The sequence below is a fragment of the Cydia splendana genome, chromosome 6, assembly GCF_910591565.1.
Source record: "Cydia splendana chromosome 6, ilCydSple1.2, whole genome shotgun sequence".
Classification (NCBI taxonomy): Eukaryota; Metazoa; Arthropoda; class Insecta; order Lepidoptera; family Tortricidae; genus Cydia; species Cydia splendana.
The window spans coordinates 23,905,095-23,932,610 of record NC_085965.1 but is presented as its reverse complement, the minus strand read 5'-3'; the positions used below and the strand labels follow the sequence as shown (position 1 = coordinate 23,932,610).

Genomic DNA, 27,516 nt, shown 5'->3' with positions numbered 1-27,516 from the left:
AATAAAACTAGATGACCCAATAACTTCTAAACATTTCTACAAAACTTACAATTCAAGGTGTCAAAGCAAGACGGCACGATTGTTTATATTGCCGTCTCTACCGGATGTCTAATGCAACGCGTGCGTCGCATTTCGTCATTGTCAAGTCTCGGCTCGAGCCAAATTAGATTGACCCCTGGTATTTAGAAACACATTAGAAAATCAAGGTCTAATTTGCTGGTTTTAGTGGCCAATTTAAATAGAACTCTGTCTGTAAGAAGTACGGTAGATTTGGAAGGTCTTAAAACATTGGACATGGGGATATAGATATCAGTTGTGAGAAACTAGGACGCGCTCAAAGAGCGAACGTTTGCGAAATGTTATCGGTTAAACATGTTTTCCTGATTTAGGAAAAACTTGGAAGAATAACTGAATATTTCGGGTTTCTTTCGAGGGGCGTGTTAAATGTCAGCGTTTGTAGTATGTCTCAGCACTGCTGAAAAAATGAAAAATTTTCCTAAATGAGCAAATTTTTTATGGATTCTTAAATTATTTAACATACAAATATATCTTAGCTGTTTAATTCTCAGCTTTAAGTTATAGAATTTGTGTACATTAATGTATAAAAATTAGCTTAGAAATTGATTAACTTAACCTTTGTTCGGCATGTTAATTATAATATTATATACCACAATGAACTAAAAATAATAAGGTAACCAATTAAACTTAAAAAAACAAGCTACAATCATTCCAATTCGAACACGGTACACTGACAACGATATTTGAATGATGTTATTTAGTTATCACGCGTCCACGTACGGACTGTATAAACGACATCACTGACATCAGTTACATATCGTTTTGATATCAGTGTACGTTCGAATTGGCCTGAATAATAAGGTAAACGTACTGGCGCTCGATGCGGTCCCAGTACATGTCATCTTGAAATTTAAGTCATTGTCAATAGAGGTGACAGCAAGGTGTCATCTATTAGCATGTCAAGCACTAGTACGTTTACCTTACTCAATATTGTCCAGAAATCGCCCGTAGGTATTCACGGACGCAGACGCCGCACGTCGATATAAAACGCCGGGCGACATTCCCAACGACATTTGCTCTGTGATCGTGCGCAAGATAGCATCCCTTATTATCAAAGTATTATAACGTTTAGAAAATAATTATTATAACTATTTATTGAATAATAAGAGTTAAGTGAAGTGTTTTTGTGTTTGTTTGGAATTTTTGAATTAATTTATTTGGTGAGTAGGTATTTTGACATTTCTATTTCCATGTATTTAAGTAAAAAAAAATATCGCTGTTAAATTTAAATTATATTTATTAGTTGACTAGGTTTATTTAGTCACTCTTTCTATAAAATTATACCGTTAATTTTAGACTACCTATAGGTATGTATATGACACCGTAAGATTGTAAACCCGTTAGTTTATAATCTAACGTAGGTTAGGTTAGGTTAGATTATAATCTCCCTACCGTCAGTTTATAATGTAACTAGCGAGATTATAATATGACGAGTGTTTACAATTTTACGGTGACATATACACATTTCGTTTCGAGGCTTAAAAGAAAATAAAATAGTTACCTACACAAAATATTTTAACCATATTCGATATGAGCTTTTACATTATAAATGAACTCTTAAGGGGCCCACTGATTAACAGTCCGCCGGCCGGTATCGGCCTGTCAGCTAGAACAAAATTTTGACAGTTCCGAACAACTGACAGGCCGATATCGTCCGGCGGACTGTTAATCAGTGGGCCCCTTTAGTATTACCTAAACAACGTTAAATACAAATAAGTAAGTAATTAAGCCCAATACCTTATACAACCTAGTGGCGGCGCGTCAAACGTATCCATAGGCAAGCCGGGGCTAATTTGGCTTACATACTTCCTTTACAACTCTGCTCAAACGTCCAAAAACAGGCAAGCCGGTGGGAACCGGCTTTTATGGACACGCCGCCACACTGCAACCTACATTAATTGAATCTTAACACAAAATATAGGAAATAGGAACAAAAGAGTACCCACCTATGTTAAAATATAGACCAGCCAATAAATCGTGTTCCTTTTATTTTTTATGTAAAATTTATATTTCGCGCCTTTTTTCTAGTGACCCCAAAGATTAAAGTTCAGACAGACTAATGTGTAATTTACTAGATAAAGGATGACTCACGTTAGACCGGGCCGGAGCTTCCGGCGCATCGTTTTCTATGAAAAGCATCACGTGATCACCTGTCATGTCATAGAATAGTAAGCGCCGGAAGCTCCGGGCCGGACGCATCTCAGTTGCATTTGACATTTGCCCGATTATCACACTATGCGTATGCGCAAATTCTGGACGGCTACCGTGAAAATCGAAAATCGTCAATTGCGGGCATTTTTCTCTGTCACTCTAATTACGCCTTCATTGGAGTAAAAGAGAAAGATCCCCGCAATTTGCGAATTTCTGTTTTCGCGGTAGCCCCTCAGTCACGTCTGACGTCACGTCTACCTCGTGCATTTTTAGGGTTCCGTACCCAAAGGGTAAAACGGGACCCTATTACTAAGACTTCGCTGTCCGTCCGTCCGTCCGTCCGTCCGTCCGTCCGTCCGTCCGTCCGTCCGTCCGTCCGTCCGTCCGTCCGTCCGTCCGTCCGTCCGTCCGTCACCAGGCTGTATCTCACGAACCGTGATAGCTAGACAGTTGAAATTTTCACAGATGATGTATTTCTGTTGCCGCTATAACAACAAATACTAAAAACAGAATAAAATAAAGATTTAAATGGGGCTCCCATACAACAAACGTGATTTTTGACCAAAGTTAAGCAACGTCGGGAGTGGTCAGTACTTGGATGGGTGACCGTTTTTTTTTTGCTTTGTTTTTTCGTTTTTTTTTTTTCATTATGGTACGGAACCCTTCGTGCGCGAGTCCGACTCGCACTTGCCCGGTTTTATTCGTTATGGACGTTACGGTAACTATTAGTTATCGTGGCTTTCATATACCTATAGTTAAAAAATCTACTTACAATTTTGTTATTTTACTTTGTGACACTTGATTTTTTGTAAATTTAAAAAAATAGGGATAGGTATGTATAGGTATACACAGCGAGTATGTATGTAGGTATGTGAGATGCCCACTATACACAAAGCGCGACCGCTTATTTCACTTGCGTCCATGCTTACCCGTTTTTATGTAAATTATAATATCAACAAAAATTCAAGGGATACACTTGGGCTGTTATAGTATAAAATAGTCCAAGAAAAAATACAATAGCTGGTCGCGGCGTTACAGTTTGCACCCTGTATGGTGACCTCACGAACTTTTAAACCCCCTAACATTGACGCGTCCAGGGAATATATAAGTACCTATAAGTACCCATATATATACTTGGTCAAGCAGATCTTGTCAGTCAGGCGGCAAATTTGAAAAATGTAGGCGCGAAGGGATATCGTCCCATAGAAAATTTGAGTTTCGCGCCTTTTTTTACTGACAAGATTTGCTTGACCAGCTATAAGTACCTAGTTTCCAAGTGGACCCCAGGCTCCCATGAGCGCGAGGAAGATGATGATGACATACAGGTACCTACGGTAGATAAACACACAGATAAAGCTTTAGTTTAGATACTTCTAACAGGTTCAAGTTCTATAGGTACCGTAGTACCTAACTGGGTCAAAATTTTTTGTCCCTAAAAAATGTGACAGAGTGGAGCTTTTGTATGAGATGAAAGCTTTTGTATGTATACCTACAGCTAGAAAGATATGCAATAGCACTCGACTTTGTTTTATTTAGTCGATAAAAGGTAGAAGACATATATACAAGCCTGACAGAGTGGTCAGAATGTCAGAAACAAGACAACGAAAACAATTTTGACCCAACTATCTATCTCCTTGACAGGGAAGGGCCTTAGGTAACTCGGTGAACGACCGCCGTCATGTGACCCACGCACTTTACTTCGGCCTTCGCTTTCTGAAGGAGCTGTGTTTACTAAACATAGTGTCGGAGACTAGATTCGAGTTTCCGCTAGAACTATAATAGATACCTAGTTGTCAAATTAATAAAGTGTCTAAGCTATGTTACTTTTAGAAGAGACTGGTCCGACTCGCACCTTTGTTTTTCATTCCTAACGCCATGCAAAATTAGATTGGGCTGACTATTGTTATGAATTATGATTTATGATTAAATGAATATGGGTTAAACTTACACAAATCGACCTAGTCCCACAGCTGCACAGTAAGCTTAATATAGTAGTACCTAACACATACACACACATTAATAGTAACCCATCATTACTTTGGGAAGAAATCAAATTATTTTTTATCAAATAATTTCTATTAATTTAGTTGGCCTTCAAGACACTTGCAAAATTGGTAACCTTACGAATATTTTATTGATCATTTGCCTCAGAGGACGAGTAGGTCTTAGGAAATAGTCATGGTGAAATAACCTGCTCCTAATTCTCGAACGATCCACGTGTCTCTCAGCCTCAGCCTTTGTATGAGAGATCTATACTAAAATTTTATTTTTATACGTAGACCTTGTTTGTTGTATAGTGCCCACGCCAATTCCTGGGGTTAGTTGCCAAGCGGACCCCAGGCTCCCGGGAGCCGTGGCAAAATGCCGGGACAACACGAGGAAGATGATGATACCTATAGTGCTTGTTTTCATGAAAAAAAATTGATCCAAAATACAAACATTGAAAGTCTTACCTACATAGAATTTAACCTAATCATTTTGAAATCTCTCAAATGATAACTATCCATTTTTTCATTATTCACGCGCATTTTTTTAAAATAACGATACCTATCTCGGTTCGCAAAAATTGTAGACACTAATACTTACCCCTAAGAACTTGTTTTTACTCACAGTATAATTAATTTGTAGATTTCTTATTCCATAACTGCCCTTTTCCAGTATTTTTCATGTGACTAAATTTCATTCAGCAATATATTTTATCATCTCCAAAGGGACCTACAGACCAACTCATTCTTACGTTTTGACATCAAAATGATATCTACATAATATAATTTTGGTCCCATTCGCCCTTGCGTCTCGTGTAAATAACTAAATACGGACAACTGCGAGCGGGATGCAAATCTAAATGACATCATTTTGATAAATTAGAATTGATATCTGAATCGTTCGAATTTGCCTTGTAACCTCTTTGCAAAGTCCGCTCCGGAATTTTTCTTTAATTTCCTTAAATATTGACCCCAAACGTCACAGCGGCCTGCAATGCACATGCACATAGTTCATTGATATATCGATAAACAAGTAAGTACTGGCACTAGTGGGATCCGGATAGAGTCGGTCTTATCGCGCGAAGTAATTTGTTTGTTCGCTCCCAGTAAATAAGTTCGTGTAAACAGTTTTCGGTTTAATGAAGGTTTTTTGATAAGTGACATTGTACAAGGATAGTGATTACTGATTTCTAAGAATCGATGCCGTGGTCAGTAAGTACCCCTAAAGCACTACCACCAGTTTTAACATTGACATATTCACTCACGTTTAAGTAACTTACTTTCTATGCATCTCGCTCGTACTCGCATATTAGTGCAAGCGAGATGTATAGAAAGTAATTTACGTAGACGCGAGTTAATCTGTCAATGTCAAAACTGGTGGTAGCCGTACAGGTGTGATTTCCATTCGATAGCGTGACATGAGTGATGTGACGTACGCGTGTGCGTCAAAGTGTCATTTTGTATGAAATTTCGAGTTTCCAAACCGTCCCAAAAAAAGTTTCCAAAAAATAGACACAGCGCAAACGCGAACGCTCGTCACGTTATTGAATGAAATTTACACAAGAGGTTCAGTAGGTAAAAGAGTGACACTGGTTCAGTAGGTAAAAGAGTGACACTGGTTCAGTATGTAAAAGAGTGACACTGGTTCAGTAGGTAAAAGAGTGACACTGGTTCAGTATGTAAAAGAGTGACACTGGTTCAGTAGGTAAAAGAGTGACACTGGTTCAGTAGGTAAAAGAGTGACACTGGTTCAGTAGGTAAAAGATGACACTGGTTCATTAGGTAAAAGAGTGACACTGGTTCAGTAGGTAAAAGAGTGACACTGGTTCAGTAGGTAAAAGAGTGACACTGAAAACTGTTTTGTTTGTTTTGCTAACTGATCAATTTTTTTTACGTTCGAACTAATGAGGAAAGCTTACGAGTGCATTTTGTATAGCGATTTTAGTACCTATCTTAGTGGTTTTGTATAGCGATTGTACCTAGGTATCCATAGAAATTAGAGATTTCTTAAATTCTTATAAACACAATATTTTTATGCCGGTTTGTGTGAATCAGGGGATTCCTGTCCGTTTATTTGTTTATCATACAGCTGACTGTGCTTAAATACGTAAATTATACAAACTTACTTAATACTTACCTATTGTTGTTCAGTTTCCAAGATGACATTATTTTCAAGTCGCTATCTTATACAGAAATTAATAGATGTTGTTGCTTATGTGCGCACGCAATGTTGATCGCATAGCGACATTGACAATCGGTTAGTTTTCCATAAGTAGGTACTTTATAATTATAGATAACTTCATTCTACATTCTCTATACCTATACTAGCATGTCCTTATGGAAAATGCTTCCAAGCAGGGATGTTGCGAATATTCGCATCCGCATCCGCGGAACATCCGCATTATTTTCAACATCCGCATCTGCATCCGCATCCGCATAAAGTCGATGCGGAGCTCATGTGGATGTCGGTCAAGTCGATAACAGGAACGTCTTAGCGGCGGCGTAAGTACTGAAGTAGGTAATTTCGTCATTATATATAACGAAATCGTCTAGATCCCGAAAAGTCGGCCAAGTTACTGTTTATTAAATAAAACGCATCTATATTCTTGCTCAACTACTAAACAATTCGTTTTTTTTAATAAAAAATACTAAAAATGTAATATTTGACATTTTTTAAGTACCAAATCTTGACATCCGCATCCGCATCCGCGGATGTGAGGCTTTAAATATCCGCATCCACATCCGCGGATGTCAAAAATCTGCATCCGCAACATCCGTGCTTCCAAGTTACCTTTACCTACGCTTTATAACATTATAACTTCCTTGTAAGTTGTGTACTTTAGTGTAACACGATAATAGGCGATAAACGATAATAATTGTACATAGGTATATATGTATTACGTATTATACAACTTTCTATGACAATAATATCTTAATATCAAGGTCGCCTGTGACCGTTTGTGTAAGAAGTATCATTTTTTTTAAACCTCTTTACTATATAATAATATCGCTATTAATTTAATACCTTTCAGGTACTTATCTAAATTCGGTCATCTTGTTAATTAATATTATTTTTAGATCATACATACCTAATTATGTTTAGGTCATTATCACACTACAATACATACCTACTTACTTACATTTCACTTTCGGTACCATAACAATACGTAATGTGATGACTCTCAGACGATATGGCAGACAGCCAACAGCATTTCTAATTCACAAAACGTTTATACTAATTTATGCACTGGTTTCTAGTATACCTATATATTTAGAATCACACCTCCCTCCTCCCCTCCACCTCTATATTCATTAAGAATTAAGAATGACTCACGCTAGACTGGGCCGGGGCTCTGCTTGCACGCCTCTCAAATATCCGAAATACTATTGTTCCAAGTACGGGAAATAATTTCGTATAATATGCTGGAGATCGAATATTCAGACCTACTGGCTCTTTCTCATTGAAGTGGGCAATACTGTACCTACCTACTCGTATGCGTGTGAATAGCCACCCAGGCACCCAGTCTGCGATGCTATGGCGTCTGCCGTAATGAAAGATACAATCGAATTAGATTTGGACATCATCCATTAATCACAAACGTGTTCTTATGCAAAACAATTTATTTATTATTTATTTAACCTTTATTATGAAACCATACAATACATGAAAGTACAAATGGCAGACTTAATGCCATAAGGCATTCTCTACCAGTCAACCATTGGGCCAAACAGAAACTTACAATTGATGCGGAAGAGAAAATTAGTACAGAGAGATAAAAGTCACTATCTAAATACTACTTAAGGAAAATTTGCTATGTGCTTCTCATATTGGGAGAGGAGATCGTTCCCTAACGTATTGCCTTGAGGACGAAAGAGTTGGACATGAAACCAGTGCGATAAAGAGGAATAGAGAGTTTAAGATTACGAGAGATACGAAGGCCGTCATATGTGTAGATAGGTATTGGGTACTTACTTCCGAGGTCATAGGGAAAACTACTCTATTTTCGGCTTCCCACCTATGGTTGGCATCTTCAAACTTCAAAAAGCTTTGGTGACTTTTCAATCTAAAATGTTTGCTTCTCAGTGCTCCCCAGCACGTTTACTTTATTTTACCCTATTTTTTATCAGATATTACAGTAACTCCGTACATCATTATAGTAACTTACGCCGAGTTTAATTAGAATCATTAGTGAGATAACTACGTTACTGAGTAGGTATACCTACTATCACCATGTCGACAAACTCGACAGCCGCGTCATTGAGTCAAAGTTCTTGAGTCAAAACAAGATAACTCTTGCTCAACTCTGCCGCCCTAGTAACTGTTATCACGAATGTTGCCTAATTTCATAGTAATTGAGACTTGAATGGATGGCAGTGGATTTCGTAAAAACTAAGCGGACCCCATAGAGGTGTGCCAAAATGCAGAGACAACGCCAGGAAGAGGTAAAGCAAAATTTCTAATATTTATATGTAAGAAGTAACTACACTTACTCAATTAAACTAGTACATAATGACATGGCAAAGTATCCATTATCGTATTTAATACTCCACTTCAACTGATGAAAGGAAACATCAAATTTTTAACCTTTGCGGTCAAGGAGTAAATCCGCTCGGCAACCCGATTCCTATGAAGATTTTCTGTACTATCAGTAATACTTTAATGATCATATTTGAACCTTATATATTTTGCAATTTGGTTATTATTTATCATTTGTGTGAACGATACATTGAGACTTTGAGGCAACTGAGACTAATCAGCGGAAAGATTCGGTAGTCCCATATTAAACGTAAATATTATGACTTCACCCGATTGCAGTTTCGCGGCAATGAAATATAAGCTAGCTGGGAACAGTAATCATCGGACGATGAATGGTCGCTATCATGGCTAAACAAGAGTCATGACATGACTGACTAAAATAGATGATTAGACTTAGGAGGTCAACTCCTAAATTACACTATGCCTAATATGAAAAGAAACTACTTATTTAGAGTCGGATCAAGCTTAAGACTTTCCAGAGACAGAGTGTGGAAATGCCACCATAAACGTCAAATTTCTATGAAAATCCTAAGTTTATAATGTCTTTTCGATACCGTGTCATTTACAAGATGGTGTAGTACGTAGTTATAGCTTAGTCAAATTCTACGTCAGAAGTTGTGATATAGGTACTTAATTAAGGCACGCATTTAACGGGTCAACTAATTAATCGAATTTGGGTAGTTTAAAAAAATAGAAATGGGTACTAAAATTAATAGTTTGGCAACAAAAACGGAGCCTTAAAATATATCAATATGAGTTGTATTTTAATGCCGTTACAGCTTTTGATTATTTTTAGGCAGGTACCAAGTATTTATTTGGCAACTGAATTATTATATTGGAGACCATTTATGAAGCACATTTTAAAAAGAAAACGGCTATCTATTAATTCAAAAATGAAGTTCTTTTAAAATATTTTGTTTGGTCATTACACGGTCAACCTAACACGCTCCTCGATTTGCTCGTCGTCGCACCTATCTGTTGACTCTATCAGAACACAGTGGTAACTATTGAAATTAGTAATTACAATTTTAAAGATCTAATGGTACAATGGCCATTAGGCGTTTCATGATTAGAAATTTCGACTATAAGTATACTGACCATTACGTATAGGTAAATTCATTTGAGGTGTTTTGTGTAAAAAGTGACCAATATTCATTAAATTTAACTGCTTTCGTGTTAAAATACTACCTTAGCTGAAACGACATGCTCAGTTATGACTATAGTTGATTACTTAGAGGTGAACAACTAGATGACAACTAAATTTTATGATCGCTTTACAATATTAGTTGCCAATTTATTATTTTAGTCGCCAACCTATCACTTTAAGTTCCCTATAATTTTTTTGGGTGGCTTGATTTTGCTGCCAGTTTTTGTTTTTATAATATGATGCTTATATTTGAGGCTAATATATTTTTTTTGGCGCTAAAATTTAATGCACAGCCAAATTATATTATTAGTTATATGCCCAATGAAAGTTCCTGTTTAATATTTTAGTTGCCCGGTTAATAATAAGCCCTTAAGACAATTAATAGTTATCATTCAAAAAGGTAATATTCCGGGCCTAGCACACACTTATAGAAATTGTGAGCATTTGTTTAAAAAGGTTAACTTTCGGAAACAGAAAAAACCTCAATCTGTGTTAGCATCCACATTCCTAACCAGAAATCTTCTCATTCCAGCAATGTCCCGAGTCTGCGTAGTCGGCGCTGGAGCGGCGGGCCTGTGTGCGGCCCGACACCTCCTCGCAGAGAGCTGCGTGTCCCAAGTGGACGTCTTGGAACAGGCCCCGCAAGTTGGCGGGACCTGGGTGTACACCGAACATACGGGATATGACGACTTCGGGCTGCCCATACATACCAGCATGTACAAGAGTCTCAGGTACGTTTACTCTTCAAATACTTATTACTTCAGAATACGACTTTATCCTTTCGAACTCCACTCAAAAGACAAAACTTTACGATGTCACATTAAACTTTTCAACACCACCATCGACCGTCTGCTAATTTTTGCGGTGTTTACCTGATCTAATCAGTCCATCATTATCGTCCCGTGAGTTTCAACAATTTAGAGGATTGATGGTCCATTAGAGAAGATTTAATCTAATCTAATAGCTAAGCTGACTAAGGCTTCCTTTATCTAAAAACCTGCCTTTTTGATCAGTGCCTTCCTTATATACCTATCAAAAGAATATTTTTTAAATGGAATCGCTTATCCTTCGGAAGATCGTTAAAAGTACATACTTTTTATTAAATAATGAGACCACGAATTTTGTGGCCATTACTCTCATAGTAGCCATTTAGGAAAGAACCTTGCTAACTAAACTGAAACCCCCCAAAAGAAATCAGCATGGTGTTGCAAGTATGTTGCATTATCATTATCAGTCTCGTAAAGTCGAATACCTAACTATTTACTATCTGAAAAATGTCTACCACGTTGTGCATACGCGATAGTAAACGTTCGTGTACCTACCTAAAGTGACAGCAGTAGTTAACTCATTAGTAACTATGTACCTACATATTATCACATGACCGGGAAAGCGGTCAAGTTTATGATACTCAATATTTCATCTAATAAATAGATTACAAGTATCTCTCTGCTTTGCCTAAAGGTTGACCGGTAGAGAAAAATATACTATCATCGAACCTACTCATCAAATTTTACAAAAATCGGTTGATAAATGCGACCTGTGCACTGCTTATCAGAAGCTTGTAACTTGTAATACAAGTGGCAGTCCCTTTCTAACAAAAGCTGTCAAAAAGTGACATTCGCTTGTATTACAAGTTACAAGCTTTTGAGAAACGGGCCCCTGTAGAGGAGAACAACATCCGGACATACCTACGAAGGCATTCTAGCCCAAGTTGAAACGGCGACCTTCCAAGACAAGTACTATACTTTTAACATTTCAGAAACATTCAGAGCTTCGTATATTTGCTATTCTGCCGTAACACCATTAAATAATAGTAGGTAAATTATTATAAATTCGACGCCAACACACCAAGCAAGCGTAGCGCTGTCAACCGCCGAAGCCGACGACGTAAGTGTCAACGCGCCCTATATATACTATGTTTTGGTTAAGCTAAAAGGTTCAGCAGATAGTGCCATATTTACATTAACCATTAATCTTAGCACATGTTACCTACTTTCTCCGTATTACATAGTAATCAGTTTATCAGTTTACTGACCATTGGTAGAGCTCTAAGTCTTTGCAATAAGAGTTATTGTGTTGCATAGTCAACAGTGTTGATGGTACATGCGCGACCTTTTTGCCTTTTATGTTCGTTTTTTCTAATCTAGCTAAAGTTCACTCACACGACGTCTGGCTATCTTCAGTACGAGATACATAAATATCGACCTTATTTTACAAACATACGGTTTAAAATATAATATTTACTACACCGGCGAAGGTTATCTTGTTACTACATTGTTCTGGATTAATTTTTACTAAGTTATGCAATTAAATAAGTGCACTGATAAAAATGCAAAGAATAAATGCGTCATTTGCATCAATCTCTTAAAGTGTCATTCTATGGAACTTGCTAACTATGTAAACAAAAGTCTCTAGTAAATTCATCATTCTTTGACAATTTCAATATGGCGGTTTGTTTACATAGTTATAGCAAGTTCCATAGAATGACACTTATTTACATGAATATCGTTATATTCAATCAGCAAGATAGAAAGAACCACGGAGGAAATATTTATATATTTCCTTTAGTTTTAGTTTTACCCTAATACTTGTAAAATTGCTAGGAGGGATCAAAGTGGCACTTTTCTGTTCAAGGACATTTCATTGCCAGTATAAAATATTAATATAATTAACTATGGACATCGTATTATGTACAGCCTGGCAAAAAGAAGTAGAAATTAAAAAGTGGCAACACTGTAGTGTCAACACTAAGATTTTTTTATTTTCCTCATAGTTGATGTGAAAAGCAGTATGTGTCACACGGTATCAAAATTATTTCGTCTTGGGCGTTAAGCGTTAACACTTGAATCCCTCATTACGCTCAGGATTCAATGTACGCCCTTGACGGAAATATATCATTTTGATCCCTTGTAACACAAACTACTATAGCTACTTAATCATAATAAATTGTCTTGAAAATATCTTGAAGGGTCGTCGTTAAAAACGTGTTTACATTTTAACACCCTTTGGCCTTATAAATAATGGAATAGATTTCATAATTTATGCCAAGGATGGAAAGGTATGCCTATACATAGGTACATCTACTTACTTACTTTAGCCTCTTGAAGAACATAACTTTCCTTGAACTGCAGAGATCCAGCTGTAACTAATAACTTTTATCGATAACGATATTAGATGGCATTGAAAATTTTAACCTGTGAGGGGTCATCCATTAATTACGTCACACGTTTAGGGGGAGGGAGGGGGTCAAGAAAATGTGACATGTTGTGACATGGGGGAGGGGGGAGTCACAAACATTGTGACGTCACTTTAACTTCATCAGTAACCGAAAATGAATTTATATTTTTTTATTCGCTGTACAGTTAAATAATGAGATTTAGGATGTAACTTTCGTTGTGTTATAAAATTACTAATATTTATATATCAAAAATATTTTTTTATTAAAAAAATAATGCCGAGTTAATTGTCGATTTCGTTGAAAACAAAATTGCCTAAAATGTGACGTCACACCAGGGGGGGAGGGGTTTGCAAAAACCTAGAAATTCGTGTGACGTAATTAATGGATGATCCCTGAAGGGCAGAGACAGAAAGTTAGTAGTTAATACTAGTTATTTATATAGTACCTATTTAGTACGATAAGTATGAAAGTTTAATGACTCTTCAGTAACCATGCATGCAGCTTTGGTATCATTGTCATGTTAATGTTGTGAATTTCACTAGTAGCGTCAGTATCATAAAATTACATAATATGAATTTGTTATTTAAAACAATATGGTAAGAACAATTGCATTAATTTTTCTATGGCTATTACGAACGCTACGCGTAGAGGGTGCAACAAAATGCAAAGGTGCAAGATATGACATATAGCAACGCGATTGCTCCTGTTCGTGAACTCACTAACTGCTGCTAGAGTTAGACCAAGAAAAGTCTGCATCGATTTTGATAGCCCATACAGAGCAAGTGTTATTTATACGTCATAATCTCATAAGAAGTTTGACGTTTAAAATAACACTTGCACTGCGTGGACTATCAAAATCGCTGCAGCTTTTCTTGGTCTAATTCTAGAATCTCGATCTGTGGACCTGGAGATTTGAATGCCGAGCAAAGTATCATTTGAGAATGAACGAAATGCTAAATAGTTTCACATTTACCAAAGAAGCACCTAAAGACAGGTCTTTAGTTTACTAATCTACTCGTAATAGCAGGTTTACTAATCTCTCAGATCAGGTCATCTGAGAGATTAGTAAAAGAAATGTAACGAAAATATCATTCTGGTCTTTCTTTCTTCCAGAACCAATCTGCCCAAGGAGATCATGGGTTTCCCTGACTTCCCCATCCCGGAAAGCGAGAAGTCGTACCTGCCCGCCAAGGACATGCTGGCCTTCCTGCAGCTGTACTCGGATAAACATGGAGTCACGGAACATATCAAGGTAAGCATGGTTTACAGAACCAACCTGCCCAAGATCATGGGTTTTCCTAATATGTCGTCAGCCCGCCAAGGACATGCTGGCCTTCCTGCAGCTGTACTCGGATAAACATGGAGTCACGGAACACATCAAGGTAAGCATGGTTTACAGAACCAACCTGCCCAAGATCATGGGTTTTCCTAACATGTCGTCAGCCCGCCAAGGACATGCTGGCCTTCCTGCAGCTGTACTCGGATAAACATGGAGTCACGGAACACATCAAGGTAAGCATGGTTTACAGAACCAACCTGCCCAAGATCATGGGTTTTCCTAACATGTCGTCAGCCCGCCAAGGACATGCTGGCCTTCCTGTAGCTGTACTCGGATAAACATGGAGTCACGGAACACATCAAGGTAAGCATGGTTTACAGAACCAACCTGCCCAAGATCATGGGTTTTCCTAACTTCCCGATCCCTGAGAGCGACATGTCATCAGCCCGTCAATGACATGCTGGCCTTCCTGCAGCTGTACTCGGATAAACATGGAGTCACGGAACATATCAAGGTAAGCATGGTTTACAGAACCAATCTGCCCAAAATCATGGGTTTTCCTAACTTCTCGATCCCTGAGAGCGACATGTCGTCAGCCCGCCAATGACATGCTAGCCTTCCGCAGCTGCGGGCCTACCGCGAATCACGTTGTTGCCTAATTATGAGGATGGGGATAGGTATAAGTAAAATTGTTGTGATCAAATATTGCAAACTGAAATAGACCCAATTCCCTTTATTCGATTGAGCTGAAACCTCACATACATAAAGTTGGGTGACATTGTGACAATGCAATATTATGGTATCATCGAGCTTATCCGATGATCGATGTATACAGGTTGTAGCCAAAGGAGTGTGATAAAACAAGGAAACCTAATTAATGTTTGGTTTTGTTACTATTCCCTCGATTAATATTAGTTGACTGTTGAAAGCAGTCAGCGCCAGCGATAAAAACTAAAATTAAATTATTGACAAAAAAATATTGTTTCCAGTTCAAACATCACGTCCAGCTGATCAAGCCTCGAGCTACCCCCTCTGGCGAGGTCTGGGAAGTGAGCTACAAGAACTTGGTGAACGGCGTATCAGAGACCAAGGAGTACGACTACGTGTTTGTCTGCAACGGCCATTATAACACGCCGTTTATACCCAGTATACCGGGGCTTAAGCAGTTTGAAGGTAAACATCAATGCCATCCTCCATCCCTACGCTTCTTGCCATGCGTCTACTTATCATTAGCTTCTCCAGATTCTCTAGTCTATATCTGCTCAGATACCAGGAGAAACTAACTAAGCGTTGTGTGCTAAATGCGAGAATACATAAATAGGCACATTTGTACGGCGTTTGATCCATCTACCCAATCTAACCTAAATACGATATTTTCGCAGGAGACGTAATGCACAGCCACGACTACCGTGTGCCCGACATATTCGCCAACAAGCGCGTGCTCGTAGTCGGCGCCGGGCCCTCCGGCATGGACATCGCGTTAGAAGTCACCTCCGTAGCTACCCACGTCATCCTGAGTCATCACCTGAAGGAGCAGCCGAGGACCGTGTTCCCGGAGAATCTGGTGCAGAAGCCTGATATTGAGAGGCTGGAAGGGAAGAAGGTGGTGTTTGTGGACGGAAGCGTTGAGGAGGTGGATGTCGTCTTCCTTTGCACTGGTGAGGATTCTGAAATGATTGAGTAGTCTATTCCAGTATTACCTAAGCATAAATTTATAATCGTTTTCGAATTTAGGTACTCGGTGAAACTGGTGACCGAAGACCATTAGACTAAGTGAGAAGTGAGAAGGTGCAAATCGGTCAATTTTGAGATTTGTGTCTTCCAGCAAATTCATTCATTCATTCATAAATATATCTAGTTATGTAGGTGTGTATATGAATTTTTGAAGAGGCTGACCGACCAATACTTGTATCTTATGAGAATAACATCTAAATGAGAAAAGAAGATCTATAGTGAAAATATTAGAATGCTATTTAAGTTTTTAGTACCTTACCTATCTAATTGACACTAGATAGTTTGCCCTTTCAGCTATTTAAGTAAACCTATTAAATTAAACTAAATCTATGCAGGCTACCTGTACAACTTCCCGTTCCTGCACCCGTCGTGCGGCGTGGTCGTGGACGACAACTGCGTGGAGCCTCTCTACAAGCATCTCGTGAACATTCGCCATCCGTCCATGTGCTTCGTGGGCGTACCTTATTACGTGTGCGCCTTCTCAATGTTCGATTTACAGGTGAGATGGCTTCCCTGGCTCACAGCCCTTAAGTCCTATTACAGGACGCAATAGATTGTTATTTACTCATTCCGTTTTGTGGATGACAAGCTTATAATTTATATTTCGACAATGAAAATATCCATCAACCACCATGCTTCGCTGTGTCATCAACTCATCATATCTAGGTACGTACAGACCGTCTGACTCTGCGCCCTAAGCTTTTCCACTCCTTGACTCCTTGTTTCATACCGATAGATCTTCGAAGAAATTCAAACATTTGCGTAAACGTCCAATCCCCATTGGACTAACTTAACGTCTATAGGAAAACCCAAGATGAAGCCCTATCTGATGTACAACTGTTATTTACTTGTACGTAGGTAATGTGTGGTGACGTCGAGAAGGGAACTGTATGAAACCTCTTTGCAAGCATCTTAAATCCAAGGTTATGAATTTCTTCAAAAACAATATCTAGTGACAAACGACGTAATTGAAGTCTCAAGACTCTCAAGTTATTATTTTATTTATGTCCAGGTCCGGTACTATGTGCGGTCAATGAACGGCACCTTCAAACTGCCCTCACAGGAGGCGATGACACGAGATTGGGAAGAAGAGAAGCTAGACCGAGCGGCGCGAGGGTACACCAAGCGGCAGACGCATATGATGGGGCCAGACCAGGTAAACCTAAGAAGTCTTTTATTATTACCTTTTATTGATTTATGTTATATCCTTATAGCTGTGGGGCCTGAGAACTGTAGGCATCCTTTCCATGCTCTCTAACCCACACGCCTATGATCTACAAGCCTCAGAAGATGGGGTAGCTCAAGCTACCTACCTACATCTATATGTATACGTAACACATAGGCGTATGTTCTCTCCTCTTCTTGCCATCCAGCCAGTGAATTTCTTGGTAATGAAACTTGGGGTCAGTTGCAACAAACCGTTTGTCATTATCAAAAACCTCAAGTCCAGCAATACAGGTTAGTTTGAATTATGTATGTAGGTACCTATTAGATTTTTCTTAAAACTGGATCCTGGTATTCAATCGTTTTTGAGCGTGTAAATTTTCTACATTGGTCTACTTCCGGTCTTGTTCTAAATGATGACATGACATGATGATGACAATTCCAAATCATCTATTCGTTGTGGAAATGAATTTTGAAAAACTAACCGGCCAACCCAATACTTTTTATTGATCCTCTGCATGAGCAGTATTTGAAAATCCATTTTTACACAATCAAAACAAAAGCTTTGTTACATTGGCACAGGCAATAAATAATAATAAACATAGTATTTATCCTCACGGAAGACATAAGAAGGTCCACATATAAGATAAGTCAGGGTAAACGGCTGATAGACGGATGAACTTGCAATGCCGACGTGTTGCTATAACGGTGTTGCATTTGATATCAGGGTTATCTCATGCTACCAAGGTAAAGTATCCCTTCTTGGAAAGGTCCAGAATTATCGACTTGGTTTATCTTAAGTTACGGGCTTCCATTACCTACGAGTACATTCAGTTAACTTCGGTCTTTTATCTCTTCTTTTGGTGGAATTTTTGGAACTCTCTTTTCCGAGTATAAATTGGGAGTATCTACCTAATGCATTTTGTTAGTTAACATCAGCCTATGGACCCACTGCTGGACACAAGCCTCTCACCAGAGGCTTCCCTTCTTCTGTCACTGTGCACTGTTGCCCACGGTAGCCAATGTGACACTGCTTTGAATTATTCGCAACTATAATATACGTAAAATAACTTGAACCCGGCAGGCTACTAAGTAACACTTATACACATTGTTAACACAAATACCTACAATGGAACTACGTCAGCCACCCATCGTCACTTAAGGTTGCATGTTACATTAGGATAGCGATTGCAGCAACATTACTGCTTGTAGCGATGTCACGGGCGATATCAATGTCAATTTCCTTGATCAATTGAATTGCTTTATAATTGTTTCCGCGTTGCTGCCGCTAAAACTTTCAACCAAACTCATTTTATTAAAACGGACATTGTCGGTTACATCGGCCGCATCAACGCTGCGCAGCTCTTCGAGGAACACCGGATACCGACACGTCGGAAGGGAGGAGCCCAAGCGATACCTTACCGTACAAATCGTTCTGCCATTTTTGCGGGGGGAAACGTGCACATAGTCGCACTTCTTACTCACTACATACAAAATCCAAAATGACGACACAAATATGTATGTAATAGAAATTGACACCTCTTGCACAACTCTTTTTGTGTACGGATGAGTCACAACATGCACCGCGCTATAGTTCGTTTTTTTTTAGCATTAGAAAGAACTCCACAGAAGCAAGCGTGCAGTTTTTATCAGGCTCTTTAATTGTTAATAATTATTGAATTATCTAATGTAGCATAGTCAATACATATTAATTTACTTCAAATTATTACCGCTAAAAGTTCCGGATTTGGAACCACAAGCTTACTTCTGCGAAGTTTTTTCTAATGCTAAAAAAAACGAACTATAGTTGTGTGCATGCCCAGTTGGGCATATGCTTCGGCAGAGGGGAAATAGTGCGAATGCCAACTCCCTTTCCGGTGTTGCTCGAAGCTGTAGCTTTATATCAGACATCATGACATGACAGTGTCTGGTAATGGCCGTCCATGTCTATTATAACCGTACAGGCGGAGTACTACGTCTCGTTGTCGACCGAGAGTGGGGCTGCGCCCCTCCCGGCGGTGTTCACGATGATCCACAACGACAGCAGTCAGAAGTTCCTGGATGACCTCGTCCACTACCGCCAGGACATCTACTGCGTTATTGATGATGATCATTTTGTTTGTTATACTAAAGCTTAAAATGTTTTTTGTTATTTTATCAGCAATCTCGGTAAACTATTACTCCGTTAGTTATAGTATAGAGTTAGGCCAAGATATAGCGATAAAGATTTTAATAGCACACGCAGTGCAAGTGTTGTTTTAAATGTCGAACTTCTATGAAATTATGCCATATAAATAACACTACCACTGCAGATCAGAATCGTTGCAGGCTTTTCTTGGTCCAACTATAGCAGACTTAGGAAAAGAACTTGGGAAAAATCTTGAAGTTGTCACTTCTTCTCCAGACATGATTTAAGTTTTAGAAAACCTCTCAAGTCTTACATTAGAATAATTAAATTTCATAAGCTGAGTCAAGTTTTATATAGACAAGAACTCCAAAGATTCGAGGATAATGATTAATAATTGAATTATTATCCTTGACTTATTAATTAAAATAAATCTAAGACATAGTCTGGTGAGAAGTAGGTAGTTAGTTTTACTAGTTGTTAAACATGTAAAGGAGTATTCTAAGTTTTACTGGGAAATAATATTTAAAATAAATTATTGTTTTATGTAATTTATTTATTCAACTTCAACTCGTACTTTATAACTGGTACATGTATATCATTTTAGTATCTTAATTAAGTGCTTATATCTTATAAATAAGTAGACATATGTTATCGATAATAAATATACAGTCGATATTCTTGTTTTTCAATGGACTGATAACTTTATTGATACTTGACCTAATTAACTAGCTAATAACTGCTCTAAGAGCTAAACATAATATATAGGTAGGTACACAACCATAATACTTGCTTACTTAAAACGTGACAAACAAATATGATGGTATAATTCCATTACCCACCCAAAGGGATTAGTATTTTGAAAACATTTACAGTACTTGATGATGAATAGGTATATTTTCTTTTCACATCACATCCTTTACTCGGAATGGGGCTTTTTCTTCCCTGCTAGGGAGGGATCAAAGTAACACTTTTCTGTTGTAGGACACTTTTTTTATATTTCTTTGCATACCATTTTTTTACTTAATTTGCTCATAGGTGATGTGAAAAGCAATATGTGTCACATTGTAGCAAAATTATTTCCATCTAAGGCGTGACACACTTGAATCCCTCACTACGCTCAGGATTCTATTTTAGAATCCCTCGCTACTCTCGGGATTCTATTCCTTCGCTTCGTTTAGGATTCAATTACGACCTCGCGGTAAATATATAATTTTTCACATCACCTATTCGGAAAAGGGCTTTTTCTTCCCGGCTAGGTGGGATCAAAGTGGCACTTTTCCTCCCTGCTAGGGGGATCAAAGTGGCACTTTTCTGTTCTAGGACACTTTTTTTTAATTTATTGCATTCATATTTTAGCTTGAATAATATTTTGAAACATAATAATTTGTGTCAACATTAAGATTTTTTATTTTCCTCATAGTTGATGTGAAAAGCAGTATGTGTCACACGGTATCAAAATTATTTCGTCTTGGGCGTTAACACTTGAATCCCTCATTACGCTCAGGATTCTACTTTAGAATCCCTCACTACGTTCGGGATTCTATTGTAGAATCCATCGCTTCATTTAGGATTCAATGTACGCCCTTGACGGAAATATATCATTTTGATCCCTTGTAACACAAATTACTATTGCTCCCTTATCAATCGACTATGAATCTTTGGCTCTATATTCCATATTGAAAACACCTTCTGGCCTATCTCATTGACCGCCTTCCTCTCTCATAACAGCCATAATCATAACGTGTGACGTAATTTATGGATACCCCCTAAGGTCGATTGGGATCAAGGCTACCATGTGGCAACCTGGCAACTGCACCTACTCTAAAATTCAAGTACCTATCTTGTAAGGGTTAGAGGCCCTTCCACCTTCAAAATTGGTTCTTTTCCTGAACCTTTACGCTTTACGCCATAGGTAATTCTAGACGCAGATGATTAGTCTGTGATTCTAGTGTAGGCGCAGCAGTTAACTCATCTATGGGAGCATTTGCTACATCTGAACTTGGCCTTGGACTCTCACACGGCTTTAGATTTGAACATACATAATTATTCATGGAGATAGATGTGTTCCACTCTTGCTTTCAATACATTGATTCCAAGAAAAAAAAAATTGATCTTACTTGTAAAAAAAAAAAAATAACAATAAACAAGCCATTTATTCATAACTAACAACTAGCAAGTAATATTTTATATTATTTTAGTTTTGAAATTCTTCTTAGGTATGAATCCCTCTTTGGGTGAAGGCCTCCTCCAGTTCAGTCCAGTGCTCAATCGAATCAATTGAACTTACTGGTAAAGTGTTTAAACTCTACCTTGAAACTAACCTACCTAAGGCCTTTGACATCATCCATCCTGCAATTCCTAGCCCTATTTTTATCCAACAGTATTTTTGCGAAATGATCCTCTTTAATTCATTAAAAAAACAAACAGACTTCAAAGAAGAAAGATGTCGATTTAAAAATGCAAATCAATATCGTACATTTTGGCCTTGAAATCATTCAAAGTTAATTTCTGCAAGGACGATAAATAAAACAACAACCAACAACTATTTATTTAACAAAAACACTATTTAACAAAAATCAATCAATGAACGTTTCTATTTACCAAAGTACCAGGACCGCATAAGTCGTCAGCAGCTAACTAACACTATAACACGCCTACCACGTCTTGATCCTTTCACTGTGCGTCAAGCACTGATTGCAACACCAACTGTAAATGACTTTATCAATAACAGTTTATACTGAACTTTAAACGTCTTTAAGTGATAGTTATAAAGGCTATAATCGATTGCGGCTATGATAGTTTAACTTCTCGCGTCTATACATACCTAGTATTCGCGGATAACGGCTTTTTGTTGTAAATATATAGCGATTAGATATAGTTAGGAACCGGTCCTATCGGCCTAACGACTTACTACTGATACCTTCACTGGTAGAGGTAAACCGGACGCCTGACATAGCGATTCGTATGTTGCCAATACAAATGTATGTTTTGAAATAGCTATTATGTCAACAATAAACTTGCAACAGTCATGTTTTAACCCTTAAATGCATGATTTTTTCTTTTTGCCCGAAATTTATATATGTATCACATAATTGTTTGTAGATTCTAGGAAAAATAGTAAAAAAAAAATAACTTCGATTTTCACTGCGAAATCAGTGTTAGAAGTTGAATTGGCTAAATCATATTTATATAAATATGCAATTTACAGTAATATATAAATGATTTTTTTTACTACCATTAGAAAGGTACACTATTTGTGATATATCTATGATAAAGTTTTTAAATATAAAATAATTACATACCCCGAAAAATCTGCCCAAAATCACATACTAAAAATCATCAACTTCCAGGTTTTTCCAAGTTTTCCGACATTTCGTCTTTAAACAAATGTAATATTTATAAATTAAAATACTGCGTAAATTTATGTAATAATTCAGAAAATGGATTAGTTTTACTATTGAAATAATATACAAGAACAAATATAATTTGTTTAATTATGCATAAAATTTGATGTTTATGTCGTGATGTATAAATACATCACTATGCATTTAAGGGTTAAATAACAATTGGCCCTTGATTTCCCACATTTACTACATTTGATGTTGTTTTGTGACAATACCTAGGTCAAGTATTTACTTATCTTGTAAAGTGTTAATATTATTTTCAAATAAAACTACAGTCATCTTACAATTTACACAATACAAATCAAAATTAGGATTCATTCATACCTATGTGTTGTAGTTGTAGGCTTTATTTGGCCTTTTAGATTTAATTTAATTGACTTGAAGAAGGTAATATAATACTTAGTCTTGCGCCAAAATGATCTATTTGAGTGCTGCTGCTGTTTCATAACTATTAAAATCCATAATATTGCTTATGTGTTATTGTATACATATAGCGTTTTTTTTACCAATGTCAGATACCAACTTGGTTTTCATAAAATGTTGTTCAGACTCCTTGAAACAAATGAAGTTTTAAGACATTACTGCTTTACAATTACCTACATCTTAAGTACCTATAAACACTTGTGTGTCACAGACCAACCCCTAGGCGATTTTAGGATTCTCTACTGAAATAGGAAATGGGCCTCAGCTTGTTTAAACTAACCATTATTTTCCCTTGTCCACAGGAAAAATACTACGCCTCCTTAGCCAACGAAGCCCAAACCAAAAACCTGCCCTCAGTCATCACCAAAATCCGGGAAGAGAGCTCAAACCGCTTCCTCCACAATCTGCAGAACTACCGCCAGGACATCTACAAGATCATCGATGATGAGACTTATGAGATCATCAGCAATGGACGGAGTGAGATTCTTTGTTGACCCTAAACGGGGACAAAGGGTTTATAGTTAAGGTTTAGCTTTAAGGAGGCTTTCTTGCAAATACTTGTATTAACTTAAATGACTTTCCTAAATAATAATTGATACTTTGGGTAATTTTACACGACGTCGTTGCACTTGCAAATTCCGCTGTGTGTGACCTGTCAAATTTTGAGAAGAAATATTGTAGTTTTTACTTATCAAGGTATCGTCTTGGAAAATGCGACATTACTCTTTCAGAACATGAAATTCAGGATATCTTAGACAATATAGCCTTGCTGTTTAGAAATACTTGATCACAATAATATTCGTACCAAAATTATGTTTGTGCTAGAAAGCCGATTAGAAATAAGAATTTAATTTGCTCATAAGTAGGTAATAAGGTGTTTTAGTAAATGGAATTGGGATTTTAGAGAGTCTTATAGCATAATTTTATTTTGCCAAGTACATTAATGAATAATGATGATAATTAATTTATTGTAAACTTTTAATTTCGCCTGTAAAGTAAGTCTCGCCGCTGGTATTAAATAAAACAATTGAGTCAGCCAAAAATATTTTATTTAAGCGTATTTATAATCTTTATATTATCAATGCTGATATATTATTAATCTTTAATTGTAATATTTATGGCTTCCCTTTGAATACAATAATTAATTAGGGATGTTGGTGAAGTTCACGGCCGGCACTAGAATAGCATAGCATTGGACCAATAGGAGATTGGAAATACAATGGCACTCCCATCAGCCAATCAGAACGATAAATGTAGCAGCGCCACCTAGCGGCGCCGGCCGCGAACGTCCCGCGCCGAGCATGTGGGTGACTGGGCCGAGCCACAATATCATCAACAAGTTTGTACTTATTTTATAATAGCTTTGCTTCAGATAAAATAAAACGTTACCTCATTATAGTCATTATATTATAAAAATACTATTTATCTCAATATTGTTTCCAAATTCGCACTTTTCGTTTTCTTTATTATACATATACGTGTCAAATTTTAGAGTTGCAATTATCCTTTATATAATTTTGTATATAGTAACGAAACGAAGTCCTTAAAATAACTTAAAAGTAGACTTAGAAATAAAAGTACATCTGACAAGGAAAAGTACAACATACAGGCGCTATGCCGTAAGTAGAGGACAATAATCTACGATCCTACTGAGTAACTTTACATTTAAGGCTGATTCCTTTCCCACATTTTCTTACAAACGTTTGGCATCTCCGTACAAAACCTACCTACCTATCCTGGTCGATTCATACTCCCTGTCTCAGTCCCTTCAACCGTCCTCGATATGATAAAAGGGTACAAAGAAGGGCTTACCCTGTGGAAATCATACCATAAATACTACAGATACATAAAAATATAGAAAGTCAATTTTGACAAAAATGGCAAATTTTATAGCAAGCCGACAATCATGAAATTGTGGAAAATACAGAATACTTAATTTCCAAACTTATCTAAGTATATACAGTCTTAACTACCGCGAACATAACCGAATTATATCAAGCGTCTAGCACCATTCCGATATAAATGTATACTTCGATAACATAAAATTATTAAACAAGAATAAAAAATAGCGAAAAACAATATAACAAAGAGTCAAAGTACCTCCCACCGCGACTAAATAGACACTGGTTAATTTTGAACAAAGGACTAGCTGAAAAAGTATTGCATTTAAAAAGATACATGCCGGGAGAGAAATACGTAAAATCTATTAGCATAATTATACAACTACCTAAACACTGAGATTACAGCGTTACACGTATAAAAAATAAATCACATATCGTCATCACCAAATCGGTCACTCCAATTTCGACCTTATAACACTCGTCAAAAAGTCTATATTGTCTCAATTCGCCTCTCACACTCGGCCCAAGGAAAACATTCCGAATTGAAAACCACTATTATAAACGTAACAAGGGTAACTAACATGAGTCGTACTTTATATAGATCGTCTCCAAAGAGGACGGTAAATCTGAAAAAATGTCACAAATTTGAGCCTCAAAAATCTAGATTGTACTTTAAGACCTGTATAAGTGACTTGTTTCACTAAAGTCATTCAAGCTACGTGCAACGTTTCAGGAGTTTCACTGGGGATCTACTGAAACTGACTCTAACATCGAGATAGAGAAAATGTGTACTTCCATTTTAAAAACTACCACCGCTAACACAAATGTGACGTCGGAGAAATTAAATCTAAACACTGATCATGATTATATTAATTCAAATTGTAAAATCCTTAGTCTTTATTTTAATTAAACGGGTGTGATTTGAATATCACCATAACAAAAGTCATTTCCGTTCGAATGCATCTTGCAAGCAATCAGACAATAGAGGCAAGAAATATAAACTAAAATCATAATTTACCATCCAAAGTCCCGTTTAATCAAAATAAAAATAAAATTATCACTGATCAAGATTGTGCCATCGCACTTTTTTTTTACTTTCGCCATCATTTTTGTTAAAATTGTTATCAAGGCAACAGAGTCGCCAAAGAGCTTCATTGTTTCCGTTTGACCTCGTTCACTGGTTTTGAACCGTTATACAGTTGGTACCGGTACTAGGAGACCATCGCCGCTTAGGAGTTGTCAAAATGTTCTTGACGTCCAAATAGCGCGAACGAATCGAAAGGTCAACGAACTGGTATTAAGCGCTTTCCTATTCGTTCAGAATAAATGTTACGCTCAAGGTCAAATAGGTTGGTTTGTCAAAAGGCTAGACTCGCAGCATTTAGGCATTTCTACAATCAATCGTCGGTTATCTAACAAAACCGTTCGAGTGCAATAGGTAAATATTAAAGGAACATGGATTAGCTAATAAAGAATTGTCATTCTGTCATGTTTCCAAAAACCACTTTACGCTCTGCAATTATTTTCCTTTGTTATGTAGCAAACTTTGGAAAGATTCATTCATTCATTTGACAAGAATAAGAAATCCGGGTCTTCACCCATCCGAGTCTTGTACTATGCGAAGTGCGATCATTGTGCGAGATGGTCTTGACGTCGTTACAAAATGAGTTGGGCGCTTTTTATTACGTAATCGACACAATTTCATTAGTTTAGTTTTTGACGCCATTAGTTGCAACTAATAAATTGATAATACACTATACCATAGCGCGGCGGGTCGTGTTGCCCATGCGAGAATTGTACTACACGAGGGGATGTGCGAGATAGCGTGGACGTCGTTACAAAATTCACGATGATTTTTAATCGGTGATCAGTAACATTTTTTTTCTAACTCAGTAATTGACGTAGATCACGTTGCAGTCGTAATAACATGGAAAGAAACTTGTTTTGTTTTTTAAATCACAATTTTAATTTTAAGATCATTTTTATCCTAAAATCCTTGTCACTCTACTAATCGGTATCTATGAGTTATAGCCTCTTTACAAACTTAATAGCAATTGATAATTTATGAGTAATAACATGTCATTGTCATATGCTAAACAAAGTCATAGATCCGTCAAATTTCCCGCCATGTCGATGGCACTTGACGTATCGTAATAGTTACTTTATGTAGGATAACCATGTATTTAGTGGTCATTAGTTTTAATTATGTTTTAACTTTTAATTAATTAAACAATGAGATAATTGCGTGAGACCTAGCCTAATAAGTTTAATTTGGGCTAGATATTAATATTTTTCTACTCCTGGCCCCAATTTCACATCGGTGACAGGTGCGACGAATTGTAAAATCACTGTTGCTGACGTCACAGGCATCCATGGGCTACGATTACCACTTACCATCGGGCGGGCCGTACTCCTGTTTGCCACCATCATTGTATTATTTAAAAAAACTTTATTATATCGGATAAAA

General features: G+C 37.2%; 2 protein-coding genes across 4 annotated transcripts in view; one reads left to right on the top strand and one right to left on the bottom strand.

Moving 5' to 3' along the window:
• LOC134791772 (uncharacterized) overlaps nt 1–27,516 on the bottom strand; it is a 329,980-nt gene that overhangs the window by 133,186 nt on the left and 169,278 nt on the right. The gene's annotated exons all lie outside the window — the stretch shown is intronic.
• On the top strand, nt 1,097–24,251 carry LOC134791713 (senecionine N-oxygenase). 3 transcript variants are annotated; one of them, XM_063762828.1, is made up of 8 exons: nt 1,097–1,238; nt 10,431–10,629; nt 14,190–14,328; nt 15,345–15,528; nt 15,738–16,013; nt 16,425–16,588; nt 17,102–17,245; nt 23,511–24,251. In XM_063762828.1, exons 2-8 carry the CDS (start codon nt 10,433–10,435, stop codon nt 23,700–23,702), a joined length of 1,296 nt encoding a protein of 431 aa, XP_063618898.1. In that variant the 5' UTR covers nt 1,097–1,238; nt 10,431–10,432; the 3' UTR covers nt 23,703–24,251. The 3 variants fall into 3 exon arrangements, with proteins under 3 accessions (XP_063618898.1, XP_063618899.1, XP_063618900.1); XM_063762829.1 differs by lacking the exon at nt 23,511–24,251 and adding an exon at nt 19,218–19,905; XM_063762830.1 differs by lacking the exons at nt 1,097–1,238; nt 10,431–10,629 and adding an exon at nt 12,300–12,312.

Bases quoted from the DNA above. Each gene is read 5' to 3' on its own strand.
- LOC134791713 (XM_063762828.1), top strand. From the start codon at position 10,433: ATGTCCCGAGTCTGCGTAGTCGGCGCTGGAGCGGCGGGCCTGTGTGCG. The intron at 15,529-15,737 runs GTAAACATCAAT...ATATTTTCGCAG, and splicing joins GGGGCTTAAGCAGTTTGAAG to GAGACGTAATGCACAGCCAC. The intron at 17,246-23,510 runs GTAAACCTAAGA...CCTTGTCCACAG, and splicing joins ATATGATGGGGCCAGACCAG to GAAAAATACTACGCCTCCTT.